At 39.8% G+C, this 23,523-nt stretch overlaps 1 protein-coding gene across 2 annotated transcripts in view; it reads left to right on the plus strand.

The window, feature by feature from the left end:
• Positions 1-23,523, plus strand: part of sf3b1 (splicing factor 3b, subunit 1) — an 84,372-nt gene that overhangs the window by 23,659 nt on the left and 37,190 nt on the right. For both annotated transcript variants that reach the window (XM_051931048.1, XM_051931049.1), the window contains 2 exons: positions 8,454-8,632; positions 22,757-22,997. In XM_051931048.1, the coding sequence (XP_051787008.1) occupies positions 8,454-8,632; positions 22,757-22,997 (420 nt within the window). The remainder of the gene's footprint in view (positions 1-8,453; positions 8,633-22,756; positions 22,998-23,523) is intronic.

Here is a 23,523-nt window from a genome sequence, read left to right on the forward strand (position 1 = left end):
TAGGCAGAACCAGAGCAGGTAGCAATCAAACCTCAGGTCATGGTGCTGTGTAATAGAAACTGTAGTTTTGTGCTACCACACAGTTAACTTTGAAACATCTATATAAAATAACCTGATTAAAGCTAAATGTACAGTGCATCCGGAAAGTATTCACAGCGCATCACTTTTTCCACATTTTGTTATGTTACAGCCTTATTCCAAAATGGATTAAATTCATTTTTTTCCTCAGAATTCTGCACACAACACCCCATAATGACAACGTGAAAAAAGTTTACTTGAGGATTTTGCAAATTTATTAAAAATAAAAAAACTGAGAAATCACATGTACATAAGTATTCACAGCCTTTGCTCAATACTTTGTCGATGCACCTTTGACAGCAATTACAGCCTCAAGTCTTTTTGAATATGATGCCACAAGCTTGGCACACCTATCCTTGGCCAGTTTCGCCCATTCCTCTTTGCAGCACCTCTCAAGCTCCATCAGGTTGGATGGGAAGCGTCAGTGCACAGCCATTTTACGATCTCTCCAGAGATGTTCAATCGGATTGAAGTCTGGGCTCTGGCTGGGCCACTCAAGGACATTCACAGAGTTGTCCTGAAGCCACTCCTTTGATATCTTGGCTGTGTGTTTAGGGTCGTTGTCCTGCTGAAAGATGAACCGACGCCCCAGTCTGAGGTCAAGAGCGCTCTGGAGCAGGTTTTCATCCAGGATGTCTCTGTACATTGCTGCAGTCATCTTTCCCTTTATCCTGACTAGTCTCCCAGTTCCTGCCGCTGAAAAACATCCCCACAGCATGATGCTGCCACCACCATGCTTCACTGTAGGGATGGTGCCAGGTTTCCTCCAAACGTGACCCCTGGCATTCACACCAAAGAGCTCAATCTTTGTCTCATCAGACCAGAGAATTTTCTTTCTCATGGTCTGAAAGTCCTTCAGGTACCTTTTGGCAAACTCCAGGCGGGCTGCCATGTGCCTTTTACTAAGGAGTGGCTTCCATCTGGCCACTCTACCATTCAGGCCTGATTGGTGGCTTGCTGCAGAGATGGTTGTCCTTCTGGAAGGTTCTCCTCTCTCCACAGAGGACCTTTGGAGCTCTGACAGAGTGACCATCGGGTTCTTGGTCACCTCCCTGACTAAGGCCCTTCTCCCCTGATCGCTCAGTTTAGATGGCCAGCCAGCTCTAGGAAGAGTCCTGTTGGTTTCGAACTACTTCCACTTACAGATGATGGAGGCAATTGTGCTCTTTGGGACCTTCAAAGCATCAGAAATTTTTCTGTAACCTTCCCCAGATATGTGCCTCGAGACAATCCTGTCTCGGAGGTCTACAGACAATTCCTTTGACTTCATGCTTGGTTTGTGCTCTAACATGAACTGTCAACTGTGGGACCTTATATAGACAGGTGTGTGCCTTTCCAAATCATGTCCAATCAACTGAATTTACCACAGGTGGACTCCAATTAAGCTGCAGAAACATCTCAAGGATGAACAGGGGAAACAGGATGCACCTGAGCTCAATTTTGAGCTTCACGGCAAAGGCTGTGAATACTTATGTACATGTGCTTTCTCAATTTTTTTATTTTTAATAAATTTGCAAAAACCTCAAGTAAACTTTTCTCATGTTGTCATTATGGGGTGTTGTGTGTAGAATTCTGAGGAAAAAAATGAATTTAATGCATTTTGGAATAAGGCTGTAACATAACAAAATGTGGAAGAAGTGATGCGCTGTGAATACTTTCCGGATACACTGTATATGTGTAATATTGGCTCGGTTTATACCTTTTGATTCCATGGTTTGGATCTGTTTAACCTGGAACAGCAATGATACTGTCATTGCTAAATAAATTATTTTTATTTATTTGATAAGTTCATAAATGTTAATAAAACAGTAGTTAGCTACTGTGCCCTATCCGCAAAATAAGAAAATTGGGGATCTTTGTTCAGTCTGTGCTGATTTGATGACTAGGTGTTACTTTTTAATTGTTATGGCTATAATAATTATTATTAATGTGGGATTTAAGAAACAGACTTTTTTTAATTAGTGATATTTCAGGGCTTAACTCATCAGAAGAAAAGTCTCCGATATTTATAGCTACATACTATCATACGACTGTGGTGTAGTTTTTATATGCCGACTCCTCAAATTCCTAGTGTACAAAGGTTATGCTTCACTCTCCTATCTGAATATTCACTGAATTTGAAGCCATGGTGGTTAATCAAGGTGTTTAGTTCCTTTTTATTGAGGTTGGGTTAACGTTGTGATTTGTGGTTGATGCATTCTACAGAACAAGTTATCAAAAAGTGTTCAAGCTTTGCTGGTGGTTCTTGAAAGAAAACTGACTGATAGTTAAAAATGACCAATGAAATCCACAGAATAATCCAGCTAATGACAAGGAGTTGATGCTTGTTCTTTGTGGTGACAGCCAGCCAAGATAAAACAAAAAAAACTGAAAATTTTTAAGTGTAACAGTAATAGCTGTAACAAAAATGTAACTGAGTTAAGCACATTTTTTGTTTCAAATAATACTTGAGTAAAAGTAAAATTTTTTAGGGTGTTCTCACACTGGCAATATATTCTGTGCCTGAGTATGTTTGTCCGCATTTAACCCTGCAAAGTTTAGTTTGTTTGACTAGTGTGATCACTTTGTGCTCGGCCAACCGTACCTGGTCTGCTGCCTAAGCACAGAAAACAGACATGACGTCAATGATGCGACAAGTCAGATAGTGCAATTCTCATTTCATTCATTACCATTTGAGTTTAAAACAGGCTTTTATTCTCAAGTAAGAAAATCTGCAAATTCCTCCCTTAACATCATTTGTCTCCGTAAAAGTCTTGTATGTGCATCATGATTAACAGCAAAATGCTGCGCCACACACTCAATAAATCTGTAGAAGGGTAGAGAGTAGAGGTAGAGGGTAGTGCCCTACACTATTCCAAAATAACCACAAAATAAGTAAAATCATTTTGACATGCATGTTGTTACTCCGTGTTCGGATCTTGTTTTGGCGTTACCCGAAGTCGCATGGTCATGATGAAAGCGTGCCCCTGCCCAGAATATTAAGCACAGTGTGAGTGCAGGCCACTAAACCAAAATTGTCAAACAAAACTGCTTGTTTAATATGCTTTTGTTATATCACTAAGCCAAATATCCTCCATCCTCCCCCAGTACAATAGCAAAACCTTCTTTTGTAAGGTAATTTATTTCTCATTGATATTGTTTTTAGTGCCATTTGAAGTGGATGCTGACACAGATGCCTACTTCAACCCCATGCATAGTTTTAGAATAGTCATAAACAATGGGGCTCTGCCCCCTGCTCGCTTCGCTCGCCTACCCCCATTTTGAACGCGTGCCCGCTGGGCAGCCACGTGTGAGGATGACGCACGTTTAATACGGAGCGTTCACCCGTGTCACTCTGGGGCCCCCCACTGTTAATACGGAGCTCCGTCTGTACTATTATGCGTTGCATTGTGGACTACTGCGGACCCCGTAGTGTTTCCCGTTTCAGTTTGTATCTCGGTCAGTTGAGCTTATGTTTTTGAAGCTTTTGAATTCCGGTCTTCATTATCTGTAACCTGCTGTCCATGTGTTTGGCCCCCTCGTTTAACCTGTTTATGACGTTTTACTTTGCTTTCTACTCTGTCTTTCATTTCTGATCTCGCTTTATTCTGCTTTTGTTTCAGTGACACCTGGTCCGTGGTGAATATATTTTCCCTTTTTCGAGTACTAATTTTCATTTGTTTGCGATAATGTGATGTTTATCGTACTGTTAATAATGCATCACTGTAATGTGATTCACCTATGCTGTATAGTTTGGACGTGTGAGGATGACGTATGTTTAATACGGAGCGTTAGCCCGTGTCACTCTGGGTCTCCCCACTGTTACTACGAAGCTCTTTCCGAACTATTATGCGGTGCATTGTGGAGCACTGCGGACTCTGTAGTGTTTCCCGTTTCACTTCGTATCTCATTTAGTCGAGCTCTTTCTTTTTGGAGCAGTGCCTGCCTGGTCTGCGGCATTTCAGACACACGCTGTAGGCGCCTGCTTTCATTAATTATATCCAGGCAGGCGCGTGTTTGTATCTCGGTCACTTGAGCTGTGTCGTGTTGAATCCGTGCCTGCTTTGCCTACGCAGTTTGAGACGCGCGTTGTAGGCGTCCACGTTCATTAGATCTGTCCACGCGGGCTCGGTGTCGAAGCTGTGTTAGTTGTTGAGCTGTTTGGTTTTGAAGCGGAGACAGTTTTGCTTCCGCGGTTTCAGACGCGTGTCCGTGTCATCTCGGGTTTGATGTATGAACCTTTGTGGACTCCGTAGTGTGTCCCGTTTCACTCTGGGGCGGGGCGTTGACTCCTCTTGTTTTACTATGTCTCCTCCTGCGCCTTCACCACGCATTAGTGCCACTCACAATATGGCGGCGACGCCTGCGCCTTCCGTATTATGTCGGTTTTTACCATGCTGTGTAGGCGCCTTTGACTTTTGTACTTTACCGCGCCTTCCGACGCACGATGTAGGCACCTGCACCTTCCGGGTCCGCCTCCGCTGTGTGGTGTGGACGTTTAATTGTCGTTGTTTCTGCCTTTATATTCTGTATCTCGGTGTGCATGTGTTTCGTGCCTAGGTTTTTTTGAAGCTGTTGCATTCCAGTTTTCATCATCTGTAACCCGCTCTCCATGTGTTCGTCCCCGTTCTTTAATCCCTTTATAAAGTTTTACTTTGTTTCCTACTCTGTGTTTTATTTCTGACCTCACTTTATCCTGCTTGTGGCATGTCAGACGGTTCGTAGTCTCTCTCGTTTTACTCTGGGGAGGGGGGCTTTGTTCTGTAACCTGCTCTCCATGTGTTTGTCCCTGTTCTTTAACCTCTTTATGACGTTGTACTTTGTTTCCTTCTCTGACGGTTCGTAGTCTCTCCCGTTTTGCTCTGGTGCTTTGGGGGTGGGGGGCTTTGTGTGGCACCTGCGCACGTACGTAGTCTCTCCCGTTTCACTCTGGGGGTGGGGGGCTTTGTGTGGCACATGCGCACTATGTCTTTTGCGTCCACGGGCAGGTCCCTGCGTCCATATCCGGTTTATCATTCTCGTTTAGTAATATGGATGACTTCTCTGGCAAAAGCTTTTGACATTCACGTCTGCTGGGGCTTTCTACTTACTCTAAAATGGAGGATGCTCCTTTGTGCCCCTAAAACACATTTAAAATAGCTGTGACATCAGGAGCCAGAAAAGAACGCAGAGGTTTTGATTGTGGTCACATAAGTCACTAAAATATTAAATTAAAAAATTACTGTAAGCATTCACAATTTACAGGAATGTGGATACTTAACATTTGGAAAGGTGTTCTGGTAGGAACACAGAGAAAAAACTAAGAATAAACAGTTAGGTTGTTTACTGTTTTGATTTTTATAAAAGATGTTTATGCCGATTTTTCCAAACATTGCTTCTAAAACCTATCAGTAGCCTACCATTGTGCTTGTAAGCACAAAAAGCTGTAAGCAGCATTTTTGGTGCCTGCAGTGGTTAAAGCAGCAAGTGATCACTTATGTCCACTATAAAGAGAGATATATACTAGATATGTGTATGTGAGTGTGTGTGTGTGTGTGTGTATATAATATAATATATACAGTGGGTACGGAAAGTATTCAGACCCCCTTCAATTTTTCACTCTTTGTCATATTGCAGCCATTTGCTAAAATCATTTAAATTAATTTTTTCCCTCATTAATGTACACACAGCACCCCATATTGACAGATAAAAAAAAGAATTTTTGAAATTGTTGCAGATTTATTAAAAAAGAAAAACTAAAATATCACATGGTCCTAAGTATTCAGACCCTTTGCTCAGTATTTAGTAGAAGCACCCTTTTGAGCTAATACAGCCATGAGTCTTCTTGGGAAAGATGCAACAAGTTTTTCACACCTGGATTTGGGGATCCTCTGCCATTCCTCCTTGCAGATCCTCTCCAGTTCTGTCAGGTTGGATGGTAAACGTTGGTGGACAGCCGTTTTTAGGTCTCTCCAGAGATGCTCAATTGGGCTTAAGTCAGGGCTCTGGCTGGGCCATTCAAGAACAGTCACAGAGTTGTTGTGAAGCCACTCCGTCGTTATTTTAGCTGTGTGCTTAGGGTCATTGTCTTGTTGGAAGGTAAACCTTCGGCCCAGTCTGAGGTCCTTAGCACTCTGTAGAAGGTTTTTGTCCAGGATATCCCTGTACTTGGCCGCATTCATCTTTCCCTCGATTGCAACCAGTCGTCCTGTCCCTGCAGCTGAAAAACACCCCCACAGCATGATGCTGCCACCGCCATGCTTCACTGTGGGGACTGTATTGGACAAGTGATGAGCAGTGCCTGGTTGTCTCCACACATACCTCAGTGCAAGACACATGACAGCCCGCATGGAGTTTGCTAAAAGACACCTGAAGGACTCTGAGATGGTGAGAAATAAGATTCTCTGGTCTGATGAGATCAAGATAGAACTTTTTGGCCTTAATTCTAAGCGGTAAGGGGGTCTGAATACTTTCCATACCCACTGTATATAGATATAGATATATAGATATATATAATATATATTGCATAGTTTTACTGTCAAATAAAGCAAAGAGTACGCGACATGTGTTTTGTCCTCATTTGGGCTCATCAGGTGTACACACTCTACTGCTCCCCTCTCGTGGAATCGAACCTTGGACATCAGCGTCAGAGACAAAGTTCCTTTACACTGCGCCACGGCGTGTAGTTCGTTTATTTGACAGCCTGTAGGTCCGAAGTAATTACATTCATTGCATTCGTAGTCTGAGTCTCGACGACCTGAATTGTGTGGGTGGTTACCTACCAGGTAACGCTTGTGGTTGGTCTGCCATTCGGCAGGCATCCGCCACGGTGCCCTCTTTCAGTTTTTCGAGAAGCAGATCATGGAATGTTGCATAGTTTTACTGTCAAATAAAGCAAAGAGTACGTGACACGTGTTTCGCCCTCATTTGGGCTCATCAGGTCAATGGCAGACCAACCACAAGCGTTACTTGGATGTTTGCTAAATGGCAGACCAACCACAAGCATTACCTGGTAGGTAACCACCCACACAATTCAGGTTGTCGAGACTCAGACTACGAATACAATGAATATATATATACACTAATCATTTAGCTGTTACAATAACGGGCGCTAGAACAGTAGTGCATAAACATTAGTAGGAACAGTCTATATTAAATGGCAAGGGACTCTGACCTCATTCTTTTTGTTGGTCGTATTTTTCTTTCTTTCAGCCTTTCTTTTGTTGTTGATTACTTGCTGAGCTGACCGTTCTTCGTGGGCTGCCACTGTGTATTGTGTGTCTTTAATTTTCTGTGACAGTAATACTGTCTTGTACGGCTCTACTCAATAAGGGCGCGCACAAAAAGGCAAGCTTCAAAAGGGTGACCTCACTTGAGCGCGGCGAATAAAGGCGTTCGTAGGTAATTTAGTTGAAATGGCTCTGGAATATGTGAAGAGCAACAAAGGTGCAGATCTTTATTTACGGGCACCTTTATTCGCTGCGCCCAATTGAGGTCGCCCTTTTGAGGCTCGCCTTTTTGTGCGCGCCCTTATTGAAGGATGCCTGTGCGTGCCCTTATTGAAGGATACCGTCTTGTACGTCCGCTGGCTTGTATGTCCGTAATATACCTTTAATTTTCTCTGGCGGTAATACAGGCGTGCGCATCAGTAATATGCCTTTAATCTCCTCTGACAGTAATACTGGCTTGTATGTGGCTGTAATATGCGTCACTGTATTGTGTACCTTTAATTTCCTCTCGCAGTAATACTGGTTTGTATTTCCGTAAAACGCCTCTAACTTTCTCTGACAGTAATATCGCGCATCGCACCGTGCCCCGCGCTTGCGCACTTCACCAGAAGACACCCACACACGGACACCTGGATGCACATAGGGATTTTATATATATATATATATATATATATATAGATATATATAGATAGATAATATATATATATATAGATATATATATAGATAGATAATATATATATATAGAAAGAGAGTTTGTGTGTGTGTGAGATAAATATTGTACTTGCCATACTGAGTGCCAAATCTGACCAAAAACTGCTATTTTTTAGTGTGCTGGGGTTTAGATACTAATTTTTTTTTATTTTTTAATTTCCTGAACTTTTATTTTTAATCTTGAGATCCTCTAAAATTTTAAATCGTATTTCTCTCACATCCCTCCCTGTGACCATGCAAATGTGGAAAAGCTATCAAGAGTGGGTAATTACACAGCTGCTGGTAGGAAAACATAAGCAAGTGTGACAAGACACAACAACGTTGACATCTGTTAAGCCTGACGAATGTATTTACAGTGTATTGATAAAGTGAATTTTATAGTGACCAAAAGTAAAAACAAAATGGTGTCATCGTTGCAAACTGTGTTTCTGATCCCGATCCAGCTTTAACATTTTATTTGTTTATTTTAACAGAAAGAAATACGTCAGCAACTGGCCGAAAAAGCTAAATCCGGTGATCTTAAAGCTGTTAATGGGTCAGCAGTATCCCAAGCCGCAGCAGCTAAACGCAAACGTCGATGGGATCAAACTGCTGAGCAGACACCTGGCAGTGCTAATGCTACTCCCAAAAAAGTGTCCAGTTGGGATCAGGCAGATGTGAGTTATGTTTAATTTTACTTATGGTTGAATCCAAGGGTAAGATGTCATGTGTGCATGTTCAGGGGTTTGTTTTTTGGGGGTTAGGGGGTTTGATGTAAATGATTTTACTGTTTAACTGTGATATCTTAGATTGTTAAATAATTACATTTTAAATTGTATTTGACAGTTGAAGTGTAGAACTTGGTTAGGAAATTATTTTTTAACACTTTTAGGATCACCTGCCGTGCTGCTGCCGTTAATCATGTGCGGTCATTGCACCAGTAGATGGAGTTTGTCCGCCGACAGGTTATTTTAGATAAATGTACTTTTCCAAATTTTGTTTGTTTTTTCACAATAGTGTAATTTTAGGGATGCTCCGATCAGGTGTGTTGTTTTTTAATGCCGATACAGATCAGATTTCACATTACTATATCAATTAATTCTGATACCAATTAATTTTTTTTCCCTCCTCTGTCCCTTTAAAAAAACGTTTTACACTAAGCTCCTGCATAACCAGACACAGAAGTGTTATGTACTATATTTAGTTGTTAACTTTAGTATTTTTATAATTAAACTGTAGACTACAGGTGTTAACTTTTCGTTTTCTGTTAATGAAATGAAATTATGTAGATGTATTGTTCAGTGACCATAAAAATTCTAAATTAAATAATTTTTTAAAAATACATACTTTAACTAAAACAATATGTACAAATAATATTTATCCAAAAAGGAAATGCTTTTCATTATTACAAGCTGTCATATTGTTTATTGTTTTTCTGTAATATACTTATCTGAAGTTAAAAAAAAAAAAAGTTTTCACCATATCTCTAACCCCCCCAAAAAATCAATACTTAAATGTAAATTAGGGAAGCTCATAACCACTCAATGAAAAAAAATATGGGATAACTGCTATCCTGTATGTACGAGAAAATAATCTGTATGTGCGGGATGTTTTCACGTACATATGAAATGAAGCTAGATCAATAAAATGACAAGAGTGTGCTTTGGGGATACCTAATTACAACTTTACCAAGGTCACAGCATGTCGGTTTGACCTCACTTTTATCTCTTGTAACATGACAATGTATAAAAGCATGTGTTTTTATTTATTAATGGAGTGTGGGATACTAAATGTTTACAGTTATCAGTTTGCACACTCATACTGAGCCGCTGAGGGGACAAGTTTGCACAAGTTATGAAAGAAATTCATATTTCCCATATTGATTGCTTGTGAAATTTACCCAATCCAATGCAGGTACACTAATTTAATTCTCTGGTAAACGGGGCACACTTGCTTATGTACACTGATGGCCTGTGATATTTAACATGGATTTTTTGGATTTCTATAAAGAGTTAAATCCAATTGAGCCTCTTCAGTTCTCACCATATTCTGACACGTTTTAACCTTGTTAAAAAGCCAAACTTGAATATATTAGTCAAATCTACTGGCCAGCCTGGCATACTGGGTCATCCGTCGCACTGTGCAAAGCAAACTAACATGTTTAAAGGGCACAACAGAGAGCTGAATCACATTAAGTTAAATTGCAGGTTATACTTACTTAGCCCAAACATAGGTACAATCGGGAAATGCATTGACTAACTTGGCCTGTTATAGTTTTTATGGTGATGCGGAAAAGAAGACACCTTCTTTCAGTTGAAAAATATATATATTTATTCTCACACCATTATTTGATATAGGCAATTAAGTGCTGTTTAAATGTAAATAAACATGCACTTGAAAGTTTTAATCACTTTAAATCATTAATTGCTCCAAAGATTTTTGCTGTTAAAATATACATTTACTTTTTTATACAGGTGTTTTTTTCTTCTGCATTTCAACTAGACATTCATAATTCCTGAGGTGTAATTATAAATATGGATTACCATTTTAATTAGTACTTGTGCTGTATGATGCACAGCAAGAAGTAATAAACACAATACAAATCTTTAAAAAAATCCTATTGTTTACTAAGCAGTAATTTCAAATTCATCTTTTTTTTTCCCTTGTTCTAATTAAAAGTGTAAACTGCTGCATTTTAAACAAGTTTGCTGTCCAAGCTCATGCAGTGTCCGTTGTAATTTAAAGGACAAAATTAAAGTCTGAATTCCTTAAGGTAGCTTTTCTTACTGTTTGTCTAGTTGCACAGGACAACTTCTGTGATTAATTTTCTTTAGTTTATTACTCCACATTCTTTTATGTAAAAGCTAATATACCCATTGCCTCTCGTTCACTTGTAAAACAAGCTTTCACTCTCTGCTCTTGTTTACACAGCAGGAAGTTTGCTGCAAAAGAAAGACACATGCTGACTCACCAGCCATAATACCTTTCGTAATGCAAAACTGTAACTAAATTGGCATAAAGCTTAGAAAAACCGGCTGAAAATATCGTTTTGTTTTGTGAACAGCCTTTTTATCAATCATCGATAGCCTTTTTTTTCTTTTTTTGTGAGAATTGGCCGATTCGTTTGGCTCTCATTTGATCATAGCATCCCTATGTATTCCAACTAATTAATTTTTCAAACCATTCCCTTTCCATGCTTACTGTCCAAACTAAGACGAGCAGTTTCTCATTTTAATTAAAGGACAAAATAAAAAGGTATGAATTAATTAAAGTAGCTTTTCTTGCCATTTGTCTAACAGCAAAGTGCGACTTCTCAGATTCCTTTTTGTCAGTGTGTTACTCCACTTTATATAATGTAAATGCAAATATTCTAATCATGTTTTGCTCATTGGTAAAACATGTAGCTCTTTGTTTACACTACCGGAACTTTGATCAACTCTTTTAGGGCTAATTTTTTTTTTTTTGTTTCTTTTCTCCCATGGCTGAATATTTTTCCAAAACTAACATTTTTTAAAAAAGAACACAAAGCAATTGTTTAACATATCAAATCAACAAAAAATATTTACTTTTGACAAATGTTACTGTCTTGCATGTTGTATGAGCCAGCATACTATATGATTTCACATACATATCACATACATTTTACACAGCAAAGTCTGATCTCACTCAAAGCAGCCGATTTCAGTCATTGCCACATTACACTGCGTAAAATATGTGTTGCTTTGGTGCCTACTTTTCAATTGTTTGTTGCTGCACTTTCTCACATATATTGTTAGTGTGTACTGTAGAGAGACCGTGTTGTCACCTCTTTTCGTCTTCATCCTGTCTGGCTTCAACTGTGAAGCCATGCATCTCCTGTTCACCCTGACAGTGCCACAAGCTCCAATTCCACTGCTCTGTAGCTCCTTGAACAATTCTGGGCATGTATAAAAATTGTCCAGATGTATACAACATGACCCAAATGTTCATAGCCCTGAAGCAGCTCCAGCACAACCTGACTTGTCAAGGGACAGTTCTCTCTTTGAAAGAAATACTTTCTTGTATATGTAATTACTTTCAGGCAGAAACCAATGTTTGTTTCTGCCAGTACAAAATTCTTTATGCCATACTTTATGGGCTTGTCTGGCATATATTTTCAGAAAAAAGGCACCCCTTTTATTTTATCATAGATTCATGCACAGACAAATCACGGCCAGGCTGATAAAATTGTTTTATGTTGATTCCACGATGTCAAGCAGGGGCTGAACTTTATGCATGGCGTTATAGCCTGGCTCACCCCTCGGGATTTGCTTCTGTTATTATAGAAGTGAATAAAACTTTGCAGCATCACGTACCTATCATCACGCTGCATAACCTATCCAAAGCCACAAGGGGACAAAGCACGTTTGGACCAATGCTCCCTGAAGTTATATCACCAGTTCTGTCCCATCTCTATTTGTAATGCCACAACGCCCTTCATCTCGTCTTTTGTTGTGGGTTTCCACTTTGAAAAACGAGAATGCGATGCAAGTGCAGCCCGTGATTCAAAAAATTGCTCTGCCTACCTGTTTGTCTCGTCTGACAGTAGCTGAACAGCAGCATCAGGAGAGAGCAGCCTGAAGTAGTCCAGCAGCTGGTGATCTGTCGTGTCCAACACCAAGCCATGCTGTCTTGTGAAGTCCAGTAGCCAGTTCGTCTCCCACGGGTCAATGTCTGGGTATTCCTCCTACGCGAACCTTGCCGTAGGTGCTTCGGCTGCGCGAATGCGCTCAGCTTGCAGCCGATCAGCTGGCGCGGCATCGGCTGGTGTCCGATTACCTGATGCCGGCTTCTCACTCTCTTGCTCGATCTCCTGATTACTGTCAATAAAATCCGATTCTGAAAAATCAGAGTCCGACTCAGCGATAATGCGCAAAACATCGTCTGCAAAGTGTTTTCTTTTCTGCACTCGCTTCGAAGACATGTCGATGCCATCTTGCTTTTGTTTTACATTTCGCAACTCACGCACACACAAGGATTAGTTGCCGAGTTAACGAGTCTAGAATTCCTCCAAGCACAGAGGGAATGCCTGTGACGTGACAGTGAGTTTTGTCGCCATTAACAGCTGATTGTCTCCCTCTATCCCTGGATGTCGACTTTTGTCGACATTCTCCCTCAACCCCTCCTGTCGACAAAAGTCGACATCCGCCCTAAAAGAGGTTTTTTTTTTTTTTTTTTTTTTAAAGACTAGTGCTGGCAGAATTACATTATTGCCAGTGTTAGATTTACATTTTGAAATGTACAATATGTTATATTAAGGGACTAAACTTCTTCACTCCTCAGTTACTTGAGCTGCCATGGCATGTATATGACAGTACCAAACATGTAGCACAACGTAAAGGTAATTTTCTCAGCCATTCGACGTAGAGGAAGCCAGAATATGTGCAGAAACACCATATGAAAGTAAACAAACACCATAGACAACTCGGTTGCAGTATGCCAACCTTGAAAATTCACACCAATTTGATCAGTTAAATGCCATGATGCTTTTATACTCCAAAAGTCAGGGTTGGGGCATATGGAATACTGGATAAGTGAACTCAGTGTTATGCCTACTAATTATATTGTGTTGTGTTGTGATTTTTTTTTTTTTTTTTAACCTTTTGCTGCATCATAGTACTGATATGTTATCCATTGTCCTTTGCGATCAGTAAACTATTTTTTTGAGAAAGAGTTTGGGTTACTTTGTGAAAATTAAACAGTTAAAGTTGTGACTTTATGTAAGATGAAGTCTGTGTTTTCTTCTTTGAGCTGTATATTTGTTTTCTTAAAATGCCCCTTGTGCACAATACACTGTAAAATAATATAATATTAAAACTTTTTGGTGTCAAATATTCTCCCAGTTCTTGGAAATATTCAGCAAAATGTTTGTAAAAAAATCCATATCGAGATAAATCATGATTATCGGAGAATGGGTTTATATTGATTTATATTTCTGTTCCGTGTTCCTCTAGTTTTGTTTAGCAGATATTTGTTGGATATAAAAGGCTCAGCACAAAAATATCTACCCTAAGTTCTTGTCAATAAGCCGCGGCTTATCTAAGGAAAAAAGTTGTGAAAATGAAAAAATAGAATATCGGCTTATACATAAGTCCGGCTTATACATCCATCGCGGGGGTTGCGTTCCAGAGCCACCCGCGAAATAAGAATATCCGCGAAGTAGAAACCATATGTTTATATGGTTATTTTTATATTGTCATGCTTGGGTCACAGATTTGCGCAGAAACACAGGAGGTTGTAGAGAGACAGGAACGTTATTCAAACACTGCAAACAAACATTTGTCTCTTTTTCAAAAGTTTAAACTGTGCTCCATGACAAGACAGAGATGACAGTTCTGTCTCACAATTAAAAGAATGCAAACATATCTTCCTTTTCAAAGGAGTGCAAAGCAAGCAGTCAAAAAAAAAATCAATAGGGTTTTTTGGCTTTTAAGTATGCGAAGCACCGCCAGTACAAAGCTGTTGAAGGCGGCAGCTCACACCCCCTCTGTCAGGAGCAGGAAGAGAGAGAGAGAGAGAGACAGAGAAAAAAAAATCAATACGTGCCCTTTGAGCTTTTAAGTATGCGAAGCTCCGTGCAGCATTTCTTTCAGGAAGCAGCTGCACACAGCCCCCCTGCTCACACCCCCCTACGTCAGCGCAAGAGAGAGAGAGAGAGAGAGAGAGAGAGAGAAAGTAAGCTGGATAGCTTCTCAGCCATCTGCCAATAGCGTCCCTTGTATGAAATCAACTGGGCAAACCAACTGAGGAAGCATGTACCAGAAATTAAAAGACCCATTGTCCGCAGAAATCCGCGATATATATTTAAATATGCTTACATATAAAATCACAATTTAAATGACCGCTACGCGCTCGTGTTGACTCGGCGACGCCCAGAGCAGAAAGAACGCGCTCCGGCCGCTCCAACCGCGCCATGCGGGGAGTGAGAGAGACGGCAATATCTCACACTCTCTCCCCCCTTAACCCTTTAACCGCCAACTCCCTAAATATTCCCCACGCCAGGCGAAATCTGAACAATTTTCGTTTTTTTACTTTTTTAATTTTTTTTTACATTTTTTACATTTATTCAAGCAGTATTGACCACTAAATGTTGTGCAAGTTGGCAGTGTATACACGAAATCTATAAATGTAACCTGAATTCTCAGCTAAGCAAAACATCTTGATACCAAACCGTGCCCTTTTCAATGGTAGATACTGTCGAAACTGTAAGCGGCCCTTCCATGACAATAAACTTTCATCAACTGCAACTGACGGTCCTGGCATGTAGGGCAACTGAAATGCTTCAAATAAATGATCAATCAAAGGACGTAGCTTGAACAAGTGGTCGCGGTTTGAATCTTTCTTATCTGGCTCGTTTCTGTTGTCATTCAAATGAAAGAATTTCAGCAGCAAAGAGAATCGGTTACGTGTCATGACAGCTGCAAAAATAGGTGTTGCATACATAGGATCTGTAGACCAGTACATCTCAATATCTGGTTTTCTGATTATTCCCATCAACATCAAAATCCCAATGAATTTTTTCATTTCGTTTTCATCAGTGTCAAACCAAGCACGAACACGGGAATGTGGAGGTAAATTGGGATTTTTCTCAATAAACTGTGCTGCATACAGATTTGTCTGATGAACAAAAAGTCTGATCAAATCAGGTGACACAAACAGCTCATAAAACTGCTCAGCAGTGTAATTGTTTACATCAACAATAAAGCCACACGTTCCCTCAAACGAATGCAGAAAAGGTAGTTCACCACGGGCAGCAGCCCAGCTGAGATGCTGGGGATACACCCACTCAGCGCCGTCATCCGATGCGTCTTCATTCACAGTATCATGCAGCGCACGTTGCTGCTCATCACTGTCGCTAAAATCTTCTTCAGAACTGCTACAATCATGATCAGAACTGTCCAAAATCGCCTGCAAAGCCTCACTTGAAGTCAGATTACGTTTCGCCATATTCACAGCTGTTACATGCGAATCACGTCACATGACCGGCCAAAACAGCCACAGACTTGTCGAAATACAACGTAGTAATAATACCCACGCCAAACCGTCAGTTATACTACTTGCCAGGCATTCATATAACCACAGGCAAATGTGCCGGATAATTCCGGCAGTATGGCGTTAGCAATAAAACAACGGTGCCGGATATATCCGGCAGAGGGCGGTTAAGGGGTTAAAGAAATTAAATGGGCGCGAGTGAGACCACTGACCTCCCTCCCTTCTATTAGTTATAGGTTATAGTACGTTCGGCTTATCCATGAGTCCGGCTTATCTATGATACGATTTTATTTTAAAAATTCGTATGATTTTTGGTCTCCGGCTAATACATGAGTCCGGCTTATAGACAAGAACTTAGGGTAATTATTTTCTGTGTACTGAATATGAATGTGCATATTGCTTTGATATTGTGCTGTCTTATTTTCATTTATTCTTTTGACATTTTTGAACCCTAAATTTAATCAGAGGATGAGTATTTGTATCTGAAATTTAACAGAAAAATAAAAATACGTTTAAGAACTTTCTCGTTGTATTAGTAAATTTTACTTTTCATTGATTAATGGATTATATCTGAAAAATCTACAGCATCCTTACTCAGTGTCTTGTGCCTGTAAGTTTATTTGTACTGGCAAAAATAACTGACTTCAGTATTCGGAAAACCACCTCTTGTTTCATCTATCTAGTAGACATCATTTGCTAATAATGGATCAGAAATCAGTTGATTTTAGATTTGTTTTAATTACCATCAGAAGATGCTTTACATAGCAGAAACTCGAATCATTCAAAGTTACATGTAAAAGATGTGTTTTTGCTATTTGCTTAATTGTTACCACAGTACACTGATCAGTCATCATTTGTAGCTGTCTAAAAGTCTGCTGATGTTGTACACATTTCTAAACTGTAATGTGCTGAATTTGGTTAGGATAATATTCATATACAAAGTGAAGAACAGCTTGATCATTTTTCAAAAATCTGTTTACATTAGTAAACAAAATTACTCGGCCTACACTTTGTTTTTACTAGAGCACAAAGTCTTCCAGCATTCTCCAATTTTTCAAAACATAGCTAGATAAGGTAATTAGTCCCTGGATTTGTGGTGTTAAATAAAAAAAAAAAATGTTCCAAATCATTGGACCCAATAGTATCCATGATTGAAACTTATATCAATGAGTATACGCATTATTCATCAAGTCCAGCACTTTTAGAGACTCTTACCCCTTCATCAGGGCGAGACAAACTGGGACCAAAAGATATACTTTGGATTCCTTATGTCTCATTAAAGTTTATACATTATACAATATGCATATATGCTGTGGATGGGATACTCACAATAAAGCGTTACCAACAGTTGAAAATTCTAAAACACTCCTAAGGCAAGTAGTCTTCATTTTTACTTCTAAAAGACACATGGCCTCTATTAAAACAGCACTAAAAAGAAAAATGTTCAGGTGTGCTAATAATCTCAAATTAATAGGCGTTTCTTAACTCTTTTAGGGCTAATTTTTTTTTTGTTTCTTTTCTCCCAGGGCTGAATATTTTTCCAAAAACTTTTTTTAAAAAAAGAACACAAAACAATTGTTTAACATATCAAATCAACAAAAAATATTTATTTTTGATTAATATAACTTTTGCATTTTGTATGAGCCTGCATACTATATAATTTAACATATTATTATTTCACATACTGTACATGTTACAAAGCAAAGTCCTGCAAAGTATGATATCGCTCAAAGCAGCCAATTGCATGCATTGCCACGTTGCACTGCTTACAATACGTGTTGCACTGGTGCCTCTTTTTCAGTTGTCTGTTGCTGCACACAACACAGTCAGGCTTGTACTTTTTGTCCTCATATGTTGCAGGAAAGTGGCGCTCAGTCAGCCTGTCTGGCACTGCTCTTTGTGCTGACCTTCCTTGCTTTGCCAAAGGCACTCCAACATATTCTGCCAGCAAGCTGTCAACCACCTTCCTGTGGAAATCTGCCACAGTCATAGTGCTGTCACTGTTTGCTTGCTTGAATAGTAGATATCCATTTGTGAGTGCAATCTCACGCATGCGATTGTACACAGTGTGGTACCACTTGGTGGACTTATGGCCATAAGCATATGACCCCAGCATCTGATCCAGTCGATCAACTCCAGCCATCTTACAACTGTATTCCTCAAGTGCAACGGGCTTGTCCAGCTTCATACCTTCTGGGTTTCCCTTTGAACAAATTACTTTCTCACATAAGTTGTTGGTGTGAACTGTAGTAAGACAAGTCACCCGTTTGACATCATGCCATGCCAATGCCACCAAGTTATCCACCCGCATGAAAACAGGATTGTCGCCTCTTTTCAACTTCAGCCTGTCTGGCTTCAACTGTAAAGGCATGTGTCTTCTGTTCACCCTCACTGTGCCACAAGCTCCAATTCCCCTGCTCTGTAGCTCCATGAAAAATTCGGCTGATGTATAAAAATTGTCCATGTGCACAACATGTCCCAAATGTTCCTAGCCATGAGGCAGCTCCAGCACAACCTGACTTGTCAAAGGACAGTTCTCTGTTTGAAAAAGAATGCTTTCCAGTATAAGTAATTACTTTCAGGCAGAAACCAGTGTTTGCTTCTGCCAGTACAAAATCCTTTATGCCATACTTGGTGGGCTTGTCTGGCATATATTGTCGGAAAAAAAGCCGTCCCTTATATTTTATCATTGATTCATCCACAGACAAATCACGGCCAGGCTGATAAAATTGTTTATATGTTGGCTGCACTTTACACATGGGGTTATAGCCTGGCTCACCCCTTGGGATTTGCTTCTGGTTATCACAAAAGTGAATGAAGCTTTGCAGCAGCACGTACCTATCACGCAGCATAACCTGTCCAAAGCCACCAGGTGACAAAGTACGTTTGGATCATTGCTCCCTGAAATTATATTGCCAGTCCAGTCCCATCTCTATCTGCAATGCCACAAAGCCCTTCATCTCGTCTTTTGTTGTAGGTTTCCACTTCGAAAAACGAGAATGCAGAGCAAGCGCATCCCGCGATTCAAAAAATTGCTCTGCATACCTGTTTGTCTCGTCAGATATCAGCTGAAAAACTGCCTCAGGAAAAAACAGATTGAAATAGTCCAGCGGCTTGTAATCCGTTGTGTCCAGCAGCAAGCCGTGCCTTCTTGTGAAGTCCGGTAGCCAGTTTGGCTCCCATGGATCAATTTCTGGGTATTCCTCCCATGCGAACCTTGCCGTAGGTGCACCGGCAGCACGAATGCGCTCAGCTGCCAGCCGAGCAGCTGGGGCGGCATCGGCTGGTCTCTGATTGGCTGATGCCGACTCCTCAACCTCTTCCTCGATCTCCTGATCACTGTCAATGAAATCTGACTCTGAAAAATCAGAGTCCGACTCTGCGATAATGCGCAAAATGTCATCTGCTGAGTATTTTCTTTTCTGCACTCGCTTCGCTCCCTCGTGAGATGTTGATGCCATCTTGCCTTTGTTTCTATTTGTTTACATATTGCAACTCACACACACTTAAGGATCAGTTGCTGAGTCAACGAGTCTAACATTCCTCCAAGCAGAGAGGGAATGCCTGTGATGTGACAGTGAGTTTTGTCGCCATTAACAGCTGATTGTCGCCCTCTGTCCCTGGATGTCGACTTTTGTCGACATTCGCCCTCAACCCCTCCTGTCGACAAAAGTTGACATCCGCCCTAAAAGAGTTAAGACCACTTAACCTGAGGAGTGCTATACAGTATCTTCAAATAAGTGAGAACAAAAATCCCAGCACAGCATATATTTTCTAACTTAATGTCAATGAAAAACATCAAAGACCAAATAATCATTAATCAAAAAAACATGAAATTGTACCAAACCAGTTGCAATTACATCCTACTCTGCTGGGCCCTTGAGCAAAATCCTTAACCTGTAATTGCTCCAGGGGTGCTGTACAATGGCTGACCCAGCGCTCTGACACCAAGGGGTATGCGAAAACTAACAAATTCCTAATACAAGAAATTGTATAAGGCGAAATAAAGAACAAAAAAAAAATTCAAAACAAAGAATACCATTTTTGAAAATTGACTTTGCTGTTTTTTGCTTTGACTTTTTTATGTAATTGTAGCTGGTTTGCTACAATTTGATGGTTTCTGATTAAGAATAATAACATTACCACAGATTTACTAGAAAATGCATAGTTTATTTTTTAAGGTATATTTTTAGGGTTGGGCGGTATGACCAAAATTCTATATCACGGTATTTTTCGAAATTATCCCGGTTTCACGGTATTTTTTACCCCCATTTATGAGTGGATGCTAACCACATTTTCCACTGCAATTACTGCAGTAGACTTGCTAAGAATAACCTAATCCACTGTCATGAGCATTGTACAAAGAAATTTTTTAAAGTGCACACAAGTATTAATGCAGGTTTGCATGGCCCCATAAAGTGATTTTTCAAGGGGGTGGCACTAATGAAGAGAAGGAATCACATTGCATGACAGATGCAGTCAAAATATAGAACCTTTTTTATTGAACAAATTTTGCAAACAACTTAAACTATAATTTTGACAACATATTTTCAACCATCCAAAGAGGCATTTAGACTTAGTAAAATATCCAGAGGGGCTTGTCAAAAGTTGTATTGCACTGAACATGTCTCCTCCGCACTAAGAGGAGGCTCAGGCAGCGATCACCATACAGAATCCATTCACTTCATGATATTTCTGCTCTCTGAAAATTTAGAATGCTAAGATAAATAATAGATATTTTCATGATGAAATGCATTAAAGCAGGTATTAAACATGCACGGTAGTGAGGCGATAGTGCTGCTCCCTCGCAGTAAGGGGTCCCCAGGTGTATGTACAATGTAGAGAACTTTATGGCAGGTGTGACGAGGCTCGAAAAAACTGGATATATGAATGGGTATCACAAAGGTTTAACTTAAATACTGTATTGTGTAAACGCTGGGTTTGTGATCTGGTGGTCGGAGACACGAACACAGAATTCAATGGATGTTATTCTGAGTAGGCTTTCTTTATTGCACTCGTGCTGTCTGTCTGACATACCAAAACCCCAGTTCCTATCATCCCTTTTTCTTTCTCCACATAACCAATCACCACACGATAAACGTCTTTGTGAAATTAAAACTAGTTATAAACTTAGCCCACAGAGTGTTCAGAACTTTAAAAATATCTTCGTTATGCATGTTCAATTATGCCATCCATTCAGGGTTGCGCCCATCCCAGTAAGCATTGTGTGTGAAGCAGGAGCAAATCCTGAACGCCAGCACATCGCAGGGTGAATATGAGCAAAACATACACCAGCCAGGGTCAATATAGCATAACAAAACCCCACATCCTACATGACTTTGAAAGGAAACTGAAGCATACCGAGTAAACCCACCAGAAAAACATGAAAATTCAAGGCAGGGTACACCCGAGACACCCTTGCTGCGAGGCAGCAGTGCAACCTCCACACCGCCGTGCCCCCACATGATTAATACATGCTTTAATGCATTTCATCATGAAAATGATAAAGTATTTATCTCAGCATTCTGAATGTTCAGAGAGCAGGAATATCACAAAGTGAATGTATTGTGTGTGGCGATCGCTGCGGCGCCTCCTCAGTACAAGAGGAAGTCAGTTTAAGAAGCACGTACTGATTTAACATGGCTCGGGGAACACTTAACACAAACCATTTAATGTGCTGTATACCTTAAGACGGGGTTTGAGAAAATCTAGTAAATTAAATACTCATTTTACGATTAAGTTCAGTTTACGATGTTCTACTTTAATGACAAATTACGAGAATAAAGTCAACATGTCAACTTTAATCTTGACATAAATGGCGAGAATAAAGTAGAAATGTCCAGAATAAAGTCAACATGTCGACTTTATTCTTGTTGTAAGCGTCGAGATTAAAGTCAACATGTCGTCACACTGTTACACAGTACCCAGGTACATTACACTGTATTGAAAACAAATAAAACAAGTACAACTTGGCTTGCAGTATTATCTAGTAGTATAGAGACAGTATTTACACATTTGAACATAATGGTCCACAGCCGACCTTTTAAAACGAAAGTATCTCCAGGCAACAGACGTTACTCCTTTTTTTCGGCAAAAGTTCTGCTGTGTCGTCATGTTCAACTTTATCGTCAGCTACAGCTTCAGTTTCGGAATGTGCTCTGTCCATTTTCACCGCGCAATACCTACACTACCTATTTAGCGGTGTAGCAGTGAAAAAGGTCCCCACTTGGAACAGTTTCCCGCTGTGCCACGTTCCGAACGTCATTTAGGCAATTTAAACCGGTGTTGCGGTATAAGAAAAATCCATATCCTAACAAAAATAATAAACGGTTTTCGGTATGGACCGGTACACCGCCCAGCACTATATATAGTCCAAAAATGTTGAAAGTTATTCCTGCTGTGTAAATTTGGTTATACTAGGTATAGTATCCTTAGCTTTGTGGGTGATACACATCAGCGACACACTTCTTACTAACACATTGAGTATACAGTATTTAAAAAAAAAAAAAAAAAAACCCTTGGCATTAATTTGCTTGTGCCAAGTTTGTATATTGAAAATGATTTATAACTTTGAGGTATCTAACAATTTATACAAAGTGTCCCAATCATTTGTCTTTTTATAATTTTTTGTTTATTTCAAAAAATAATTTTTCCCATAACCTTGCTGAGAATTAATTTTTTTAACTTGAAAATAGAGAGTTACTGTCTGCATGTGCTGGTTTCAAAAGTTCATACAATATTCAGTGGGAAATCAAAATGTGAAAAAATAGAATAAATTAAATGTTTTGCAGACTCCAGGGCATACACCGTCACAAAGCCGTTGGGATGAGACTCCTGGAAGAGCAAAAGGCAGTGAGACACCAGGGGCCACACCCAGTACACGCATGTGGGATCCAACACCCAGTCACACTCCAGCTGGTGCAGCTACACCTGGCAGAGGTGATACACCTGGGCATGCTACCCCTGGACATGGAGGTGCAACATCCAGTGTTCGAAAGAATCGCTGGGATGAGACTCCCAAGACAGAAAGAGGTCAGTTTTTGTAAATAGCTCCGCACAATAAAGCTTGTGCTATTTTATATGCATGTTGTAGCCTAGTTGATGTTTAACGATACTGTGGTTTTGTACAGTTAAGTAACTCTTTTTTTTTTTGTTTCAGGTTTATGAGATTATCACAGTATTTGTGGATAGAATGTATTTTATATGCCTATTTTCAAATCGTTTCTTTTATGAGTTATAAAAGTGGTGAATTAAATGATTATTATAATTAAGGCTTTCTTCTTGTTTGTTTCCAACTAGATACATTTTAACCACGATATTAAATTTAAGTAACATATGTAATTTGTTTCAGCATGTCTAGTATGTAGTTTGTTAAAATACAGTATGTGTAGTTGTTACAGTCAATTCCTAGCCTTCCCAGTGAACTGCAAAAAAATGTGTGTTTGCGTATATACTGTATGTACACACAGACACATTTATATACATACACACAAAGTTCCCTAAAAAAGTATTTCGTCCCAATCTTTTTTTTTTTTTTTTTTTTTTTTTTTTATACACA

The sequence above is a fragment of the Erpetoichthys calabaricus genome, chromosome 8 (genome assembly GCF_900747795.2).
Source record: "Erpetoichthys calabaricus chromosome 8, fErpCal1.3, whole genome shotgun sequence".
In the NCBI taxonomy this organism is placed as follows: domain Eukaryota; kingdom Metazoa; phylum Chordata; class Cladistia; order Polypteriformes; family Polypteridae; genus Erpetoichthys; species Erpetoichthys calabaricus.